The sequence below is a fragment of the Chrysochloris asiatica genome, unplaced genomic scaffold (assembly GCF_000296735.1).
Source record: "Chrysochloris asiatica unplaced genomic scaffold, ChrAsi1.0 scaffold00008, whole genome shotgun sequence".
Lineage (NCBI taxonomy): Eukaryota > Metazoa > Chordata > Mammalia > Afrosoricida > Chrysochloridae > Chrysochloris > Chrysochloris asiatica.
The window spans coordinates 525,878-535,690 of record NW_006408526.1 but is presented as its reverse complement, the minus strand read 5'-3'; the positions used below and the strand labels follow the sequence as shown (position 1 = coordinate 535,690).

Genomic DNA, 9,813 nt, shown 5'->3' with positions numbered 1-9,813 from the left:
CTCATCTTTCTCCCGCGGAGCAGCTGGTAGTTTCGAACTGCTGACCTTGCAGTTCGCAGCCCGATTCATAACCACTACGCTACCAGAGAATAGTTGTTAAGTGCCATCATGTTGACTCTGACTCATAGAGACCTTGTGGTAGGGTAAGCACTGGACTACAAGGTCGTTTGAACAGCAAGGTCAGCAGTTCAAACTCACCAGTTGATTCTCAGAAACTCTATACAAGGTTGTTATGAGATGGAATCAACTCGATGGCACTTAACAGCAACAACAACAAATAGATATGGAACTCTTGCAGTGCCGTGGATTAAGCATTGGGCTGCTAACCAGCATTTCCAACTCACCAGCTGTTCCGTGGAAGCAAGATGAAGTAGTCTGTTTCCATAAAGAGTTCTAGCCTTGGAAATCCGAGAGAGTAGTTCTACTCTGTCCTACAGCATTACTGTGACTCACAATTGACTCAATGGCAGTGGATTTTGTTTTGTTTTTGTGAATACTAGAGAGTAAAGATGGATTTACATCCAGTTAGGAAAGGAGCTCGGTAGCGTAGTGGTTATGAATCGGGCTGCGAACCGCAAGGTCAACAGTTCAAAACTACCAGCTGTTCCATAGGAGAAAGATGAGGCTTTCTGCTACCATAAAGATTTACAGCCTCGGAAACACTGTACAGGATCGCTATGAGTCAGAACCGACTTCACAGCACATAACAACAACAGAGAGTAAAGCTGGATTTACATTGAGTTAGAAAAATATATAACAGCAAGTCCTGATATGGGCCTACCCAGATGCAGATATGCTTTATAGAATATCAATAACAATAGTAATACCACTATTATTAATGATTGTACATTGCTAACAGGAAATTTGGGGTGTCCTGCTATGGTGCTGTAGGATAAGCATTGGAGTATGAACTTCAAGGTCGGCAGTTCAAACTCACCACCTGCTTCTCAGAAACCCTATATAGACCTGACCCAACAACACTTAACAACAACAGTATATATGGAGATGCCCTAGTGGTGCAATTGTTTAAGCAATTCCACTGCTATCCAGAAGGTCAGTGGTTCAACCCCACTAGCCACTCCATGGGAGAAAGATACAGCAGTCCACTTCCGTAAATATCTACAACCTTGTAAACCCTATGAGTGGTTCTCCTCTGTCTGGTATGGTTGCTGTGAGTCTGAATCAGCTCCGTGAGTTTTAAGGGGAGAGGGGAAGGGAGATCTTTCCCTATGAACACAGAAATACTCCAGGCTTCTATTTTCTGCAGGCACCTGGAGGCATTCCATCCCTCTACAGAATATTTTATTCACATCTTAAAGCCTCCAGGATGAAAATCAAAGTCGGTCACAATATATGTGCTCAGTGCTCGGGATGGATGGTGTACACTCTACAGAGGACAAAATGGAGGAGCCCATAAACAAAGTTTTTGTCTTACAGGAAAGCATTTATCTCAACTAGGCTACATTTTGCTTTTCTCATGGAGGAAGTGAAGACATGCGTCCCTAAGGTGGTGAACGAAAATGGACCATGTGTGCCTTAGCATTCTGCCAGACTTGATCTCTGGCATACATATGGCAGGTACAAGGAACCACTGTGGTATTCTAATTAAAGAAGCTTTCCTTTATGCGCCCAGATCCTGAGGAAACATGTTTCAGGTGGTCATATTAGTGAACAAAGAGAAACCAATGTTGAACGTCAGCGTAAGCGGTGACAAGACCCTTAGAGATCATCTACATGAGTGTTTTCAAACTACAGCTGTGACCATTAGTGCGGGAGTTATGAGTTGAACCAATATTTTTAATGAAAGACTAGAATGCAATAGAATGGACCAGAATGTCTTGCATTTAGTAAGGGTAAGTACTTTTGTTTCAAGTGTGTGGGTGTGTGCTGGATAATTAGAGGGGGCTTCAAAAAGTTCATGGAAAAATTCCATGATTTTTGCATTCCATTTTTGCATTATTTTTTTTAAAGCCCCCACATATATCAAGTTCTTATTGTGCTGCATTGTTACTATTGTTTTTTGTTGCTGTTGTTTTGTTTTTAATTGAAAACCACTGATGTTCATTAGTGAATCTTAACTTTTAGGAGTCACAAAACTTTCCATTGAGAAGCAAATAAAACAATAGACCCACTTCCCAGAGAATGCATCCATCTGCAATTCTGGGGGTAATTTCAGGGGTGGGTCTGAATTCCTGGTATAAAATCTCTGAAATAGGCCACATTTTTCTTTTTACAGCTGGAGTCCAGCAAGGATCTTATTCCACATAAGAAAAGTGTAGAAAAAGACATGATGCATCTTTTTAATCTCAATCCCACATGTAAACAGAAAATCCTTTCAGCAACTGATGTGTGATTTGGGGGGAAATGTTATCATTTGTATTAATAAAAGAGAAATTTAAGGCCAAAGAAAACCAGAAGTGTTTAGACAATGCCTTAATCATAGTGGATATTCAATAAATGTTAAGTGAATGTGTGAACTTGTTGATTTTAGACCTAGAAATTAAAATTTCATAAGCAAGATTTGGTAACATTAAAAAAATAAATACCATAAAACTGAATACCTGTTTTGCAATCTCTCACATGTGCCAGTTTGTCTCGGGTACAGACACCCAAATCCATGAATCCCGGTTGGATTCTCCCATCTCTTCTCATGAGGGCACACCCAATATCCCCAGATGATATACTGTCTCTATCTAATATAGAAAGATAACATAATAATATCTTATATTTCAATCTACTGATACTATTTTCAACTACTATATCAAAAATGCATCTACAAACAAAGCTAAGAGTTTGGGGGTCTTATAAAACATCACATTGCTGAAAGCAGAAGCCGACCACACAGATGCCTTCAGCCTAAAACTTAAAAACTGTGAAGGAAGCATGAGATGCTCTGTTAGAAATCGCAGCCTCTGAATTAGGCTGTTGTAGAAAGTACTTGTGTGATTTATGGCGTGGCTAAGGAGACAGCTCTGTCTCTCTAGGCACTGTGCCATGCCCGTTTATGGAGGGCAGCTCTCCCTTCCCTAGCTCCCCGCATAACACCTTGAAGAGTTATAGTGTATGCCTGCCCACACCTGCTTTTGCACAGAGAGGGACTGCATTTTTCCCTCTTCCCACAAAACGAAGAGAAATTTCCCAGAACATTGCCATCTCTCTTTATGCCTGACTATTTCCCTTGAGAATGAAAGCCAATGTTTAACCTAGTGTTAGCTTCTAGACCATCCAAAGTTAAAATCTGTTTCCAAATGAATATTTTGTTTAAACTGAGTACAAAGAGGCGCTATTTTAAAGACATCTTTTGGTATCTTGAAGATAACTTAAAAATATAAAGAATACAAGAATTAACAGGACTAACTCTGGGACTCTGAACTGATCTTTGTATGCAATTAGCCCAAATGTCACTGCCATTTGCCCAAAACTGCTGTCAGTAGTGTCTTAATCTCCCAGAAAAAACACATACCTTATTTAATTTTTAAAAATTTATTAGCCTCACTTGATTACCCCTATTATTCATTGCTCTTGGTTTCAAATGATGTTGAGCGGTTTCTAAATATTATATCTACCCTCAAAGAATGAAGAGTTTCCACCAGTTGGTATTCAAAACATAAGACAGGTATGGCAAGAAATTTCCAAAGTGAAATTGGAATCCTGTTTTACTATGGCAGCAGCCCTGGATTGAAAGCACTGCCTCAGAGTAGATCTGAGAAGTCACATTAACTTATGTGATTTCGGATCTCACAAGGTACTTTAGTATGGCTGGAAAACCACCAGGCACAAGATGAGTGCCAGCTCTGGTCATCAGTCTGGGAAGACCTAAGCGCTTAGAGCTCAGATACTTGTTAGAAATCAATCACACAACTTCATGATCAGAGCAAAAGAAATGGGCAACAGGATTCATTAGACATGCCAACCTGCAATGAGTGATAGTGTCTACTTGGAGTAGCATGTTGACAAGTATCCTGAGGCCAAACCTGGCTTTGCAGGGAAGAGAGAGATCATTAAATGGTGATGTGTACCATGGCTGGAGTGCTGATATGGCACTGTAAGATAAACCCTAGACTGCTAACCACAAGGTTGACAGTTTAGAACCACCAGTCGCTCCTAAGAAACCCTATACAGGATTTCTGTGAGTTGGAACTGACTCCACCACAAGTTAACAACAACAACCATGGCTAGAGTCCACGGGTGGTACAACCAGCTAATGTCCTTGGGCTGTTCACAGAAAGGTTGGACATTTGAGTCCACCTAGAAGAGCCTCAAAAGAAAGCCCTGGTGATGGATATCTGTAAATCAATCATTAAAACCACACACACAGCGTCACCATGCGTCAGACCAACTCAATAATTGGTGAGGAAGGGAAGAGCAACAGCTTGCAGCCAAGTTCCTACCACTCCTGCAATTATATATCACACAACATTTTCAATTTTTAAAAAAAATCCTTCAATGATCAAAATGAACTTGAAAACTGACTTCCAATGTCTGCAGATTCCCATCTGCCAAGCACTGTCAGGAATGTGAGCAGCAGATCACATGTTAAGAGTCCCAAAAGAAACATGACAAAGGAGGATCCCACAAGAAGAGGAAAATGCGAAGCTCAAGAAATGACCCTGCTGTTGTGAGGCTTCATCTCAACCACAGATTGCGCAGGGCTGAAGGGAACAGACAGTTGCTCTTACTTTTCGGTAAAATCTCGCTTGTTTCCATGCGTCCACTGCTAGTAGGTGTGTCATTGTCTTTCAGATCAACAGATGCAGACTAAAATGAGTACAAAAAGAGTTTTGTTCAGATTTATGATGTTGTCATAAACCAAAGACTATCACAACATAAGAACAAAATCGTATCATGAATCATTAGATTACCATGAGTTAGGAGAGGACATGGGATGATGAATTCCAAAAAGAAGAAAAAAAGGTTAGAACACACTGCTATTTTTCCCATTTTATCAAACTTTGATTATAGTACGAATCTGAGCCAGATGTATGGTAACAATGAGCATGGACTTTCATGTGTCAAGGTGTATGACATGGGCCTTTTGCTACCTGTCTGAACAGCTGACATTATTTGTGGCAAGAAAATTAATGAAGCCCAGAGGACCTGGGCCATCAATTCAGACAAGCTTCTCCCTGAACCAAAGGGGTCAAAATTAGCTCTCATAAGAGAAGCATTATTATTATTTTCCCTTTTCACAGTAACTACTTCTCTTTGTCCAAGATGCTATTATATCTTGACCTGTTATATATGCAAGTGAAGTCAGAAGAAGACTGCTTTAGGAGCATGAAGACACAATGACTATTCACTGTGAGTCCTTTTTGGCTGAAGAGGGTGCTGTAAATGACAAAAGTGTATATGTGTAGCATCACTCAAAAGTTGCTTATGTTCAGTGATACCTGAGATGCAGGCAGAGACGATGACGTGAAGAGATGGAGTAGCTGGGGACTTCAGACACAGAAAGGGAGAGAGACTGTGCTGACCACTGAGGGGGCAGGCTTATAGGGTATAATCTTTGGTTGGTTGATGATGCATGGAGGGGATTGTAACCATGGCAATGAAACAATATACGATAGGATGAATGCAAAACTAACGTTCTCCTATGTAAACTATCACATAATTCACAATAAAACCTTTAAAAAAAAAAGAAAGTTGCTTATGTTCAGGTCAACTCCATCTAGTTGCCTGAATCCAGCAAGAAACCCAACCCACAGAGGCTGCTACAAAAACATTGGTTGGACCTAAACCATATCTGTGTTTGAGATGATTAATTTTTACAGATTCGTTAGATTATATGCTACACAATGTTACACAAGGAACAACATGACTTTGTAGGATAAACACTGGATTGTGAACCACAAGGTTCAAGGTTGGAGCCCACAACTTATTCTTCAGGAGAAAGATGAGACTTTCTACCCCCACAAAGTTTTACAGCTTTGGAAATAGTATACAGGGTGACTACGAGTCAGAACTGACTTGACCGCATTTAACAACAACAGCATTACTTTGGAAGGTACATCAACTTTTACCAGGCAATTTAAAATCAAATCAAATAACTAAAATTCCTGAAGATAATGACACACTTGCCTTTAACGTTCTGTCCTCATCATTAACTAGTAAAAACCTCAAACCAAACTCATTGCCATAGAGTCGATTCCTATTCATAGTAGTCCTGTATAGGGGTTCCAAGGCTGCAAATCTTTTTCAGGTGTTGTTGTTAAGTGTCTTCCAACTCATAGAGACCTTATATAGGGTTTCCAAGGAGTGGCTGGTGAGTTTGAACCACCAACCTTGTGTTCAAACCGACCTTTCAGTCCATTGCTTTATCCCATGTGTCAGTCTTATTTTTCTCTCGTGGAGTGGCTGGCGGGTTTGAACTGCCTACCTGACAGCAATCTTGTTCTTATCCTACAGTGCCATCAGAGCTCACTAGCTATATGTTGTTGTTGTTAAGTGTCCTCCAGTCAATTCTGACCCAACGACCCTGTACAGGGTTTCCAAAGAGCAGCTGATAAGCTTGAACCACTGATCTTGCAGTTCAAACGACTTTGCAGCCTGACACATCAGCCCACAGCGCCACACCAGGGCTCCCTAGCTTAATATCTTGGTTAATTAAAAGTCCTAGGAGAAAAGAATGTGAGAAACCTTGGAAAGGCTCAAAGTTGAGAGAGAAGATAGCTCACTACTGCTTAGCAGAAATTAGAGATATAAGCAAATGAAGACACTGGCCTGGTCTTCAGGGAAAACAAAACGGAAAAAAGTCGACTAAGCGTTTATACATACTGATGGGGAGGCCTGTGTGCTCCCTACTTCTCCGGCGCTTTGACCACGGTCCATGCCTCTAGCTTTCACGCGGGCCCGTCCACTCATGTTCCCGTGAAATCCAGAGTAGCTTCAAGAGTGTTGAATTCTCATGCAGGGTGGCAATTTGGCGTCCTGCTGGCGGCTGTGAGAAGATAGGAGGGTGCGTGGGCGTGGGTGTGGGCGTGGGCAGTGGAGGCAGCAGTAGCCGGCGGGGTTCTCCAGTACGGCAAGGGCTTGGGGCCGATCCCTCCTTGCTAGGCCAGTGGCTGGCCCTCGGAAGCAGACCAGGACTACTTGCATCTTTCGTTGGCCAACCGCCATAAATTCCCATGCCCCTTGGTGGCCCTCAATCCCCAGCAATGCTGCCTTTGCCTTGTGTGCCTGGTCTCCTCAGACCAGCTGACTTTGGACTGAGAGCACTGCTGCTCTCCAGGTGCCTATTGGGAGGGGCCCCCTAACTCTCCAGCTTGGTCCAGGGACAGAATCATAAAGGTTAACTAAGGCTCCCGATGCTCTCATCTGACCTCGACCTCTTCGTAGACTGCAAAGATCCAGAGTCTCAAAGTTTAAGTCAGAATTCGAAAGTTGTAATTAACAACTCTGAGTAAGTGGAGAGGAAGGCATGGGTTTTGTTCTTAAATTTCACAAACAGTATCTTCATTTTAAAAAGAGTATGTTTGGTATCAGCAGACACACACATAGGACAAAAGTAGATTGTGGGGAGACACACAAGAACACCCAAACTTGCAGGTATTAACCATTTGGCCTAGCCTCGATGGGGACTGTTGTTGTTATGTGCAATGGAGTGAGTTCCGACTTATAGCGACCCTGTACAGGGTTTCCGAGACTATAAGTCTTTACAGGAGTAGAAAGCCTCATCTTTCTCCCGTGGAGCAGCTGGTAGTTTCGAACTGCTACCCCTGAGGTTCGCAGCCCGAATCATAACCGCTACGCTACCAGAGTTCCTTCTATGGGGACTAGAGGAAGATAAAATAATTTAAAATTTTTTTTGATAAAGGAAACGTGGGTAAATTGCTACAATTTGATGAACTTGACCTATACTAATGGAGGTGGTAGCCCTAAATACCAACAGAGTAGGAAGGAGTCTTCACATCAAGTATCAAATGCTATCCCCTCTGTACACATGGTAGATGTTGTTGTTAAGTGCCATCGAGTTGGTTCCGACCTATAGCAACCCTGTATATGGTTTCCAAGGAGGAGCTGGTTAGCTTGAACCACTGACCTTGAAGTTCAAATGACTTTGCAGTCTGACTCATTAGCGTCAGGGTAGATGTTATTGTTGTTGTCAAATACTATAGAGTCGGTTCTGACCTATAGCGACCCTGAACAGGATTTCCGAGGCTGTAAATCTGTACAGGAGCAGAAAGCCTCATCTTTCTCCTGCAGAGCAGCTGGTAGTTTCTAACTGCTGACCTTGCGATTCGCAGGCCAATTCGTAATCACTACGCTACCAGAGTAGATGTTGTTGTTCCGACTCATAGCAACCCTGTACAGGATTTCCAAGGCTGTAAATCTTTACAGGAGCAGAACGCCTCATCTTTCTCCCGCAGAACCGCTGGTAGTTTCAAACTGCTGACCTTGCGACTCGCAGCTGCATACGTAACCACTACGCTACCAGAGCTCTAGGGATGGACAATTTAGACATTGGTGACCAAAACTGAGGGGGCAATAAAGGCAAACAATGACTGGCTTACAAGGTTTCAAGAGGGAAATTAGTTTAAGAGTGTGTGGGGCATGGCAGAGTCCCCACTGAATAGTTTTTTTCTTGTCTAGACCACTCTGATGAAAAGAATAATATTCTTATGATTTAATTGTGAGTAACTGTCATCAGAGCCCTAGGAGTCCTGGTGTGGCACTGTGGGTTAATGCACCAGACTGCAAAGCCGTTTGAAACTGCAAGGTCGGCGGTTCAAGCTCACCAGCTGCTCCTTGGAGACCCTATACAGGGTTGCTATGGGTCGGAATCGACTCGACTGCACTTGACAATAACTGTTATCATGACTAATTGCGACTGTCACAACTGTAAAGGTAGAAGTTTTGTAACAAAAACGGGGGAGTAGTTAATCTTACAGTCCAGAAACAGAGGACCCTAGGATCATCAAGGGAGAAGAGCACAAGCAGAATGCTGGACCCTATCCAGAGAAGCAGTGACATCAGAGATGGAGGCAGAAATGGGGACATGGAAAGAGGGAGCAGCTGTGAGGACTCTAGATTCATGGAAAGAGAGGGACTGAGAGCTGGTGTCCAGGAGGCAGGCTTGCAGAATGTGTCCTTTGGGTGGTTTAAATTATTATATATGCCTGAGTGGGGTTTTTTTGTTGTTGTTTTTTTTTTTAAAAAGAACTAAAATGAATAGAGAGAAATACTGTTAACTGATAGTACAAGGAGTGGATTATAATGAAACAAATTATATGATTTATTGAATGTAAAACTGATGACCTGCCTTGTAAACTTTCACTCAATTCACAATAAAAACTTAAAAAAAGAAAAAGCAAAATCAGTAGATTGTGGGGCCCAGGCAAAACACATTGTGGGCACCAACTTTCCCAGCCCCCTGAACCTTTTATCCTGTTGAAATCTAAAAATGAAGATAAAAAGTGTCTTTTAATACAAAGAAAGAGGTAATGACCACTACTGTCTTAGTTATCTAGTGCTGCTATAACAGAAATGCCACAAGTATATGGATTTAACAAACAGAAATTTTAGTCTCTCACAGTTTAGGATGCCAGCTCTAGGAGGCGGCTTTCTTTATCCTTTCCGGAGGAAGGTCCTTGTCTCTTTCAACATCTGTAGGTGTAACATCCCTTAATGATTGCCATGTGTCTTGTCTTCTCCTTGGTTTAGAAGGTTCTCAGTACAGGGACCCTAGGTCCAAAGAACACACTCGACTCCCTCTTTTTACCTTGTGGTAGTAGGCCCCTACTTCTCTGCTGCTTCTTTCTCAGTCTATGTCTTGTAAGATAAAGGGTGATGCAGATCACACCCCAGGTAACTCCC

The 9,813-nt window shown here is 42.2% G+C and overlaps 1 protein-coding gene across 1 annotated transcript in view; it reads right to left on the bottom strand.

The window, feature by feature from the left end:
* The window catches only part of PIWIL4 (piwi-like RNA-mediated gene silencing 4), a 59,037-nt gene extending 52,176 nt beyond the window's left edge, over nt 1-6,861 (bottom strand). Inside the window, exons 1-3 of the mRNA XM_006833740.1 lie at nt 6,775-6,861; nt 4,680-4,758; nt 2,562-2,693 (exon numbers count right to left, since the gene is read on the bottom strand). Of these exons, the coding sequence (XP_006833803.1) occupies nt 2,562-2,693; nt 4,680-4,758; nt 6,775-6,861 (298 nt within the window). The remainder of the gene's footprint in view (nt 1-2,561; nt 2,694-4,679; nt 4,759-6,774) is intronic.
* Between the last annotated feature and the right edge of the window lie 2,952 nt (nt 6,862-9,813).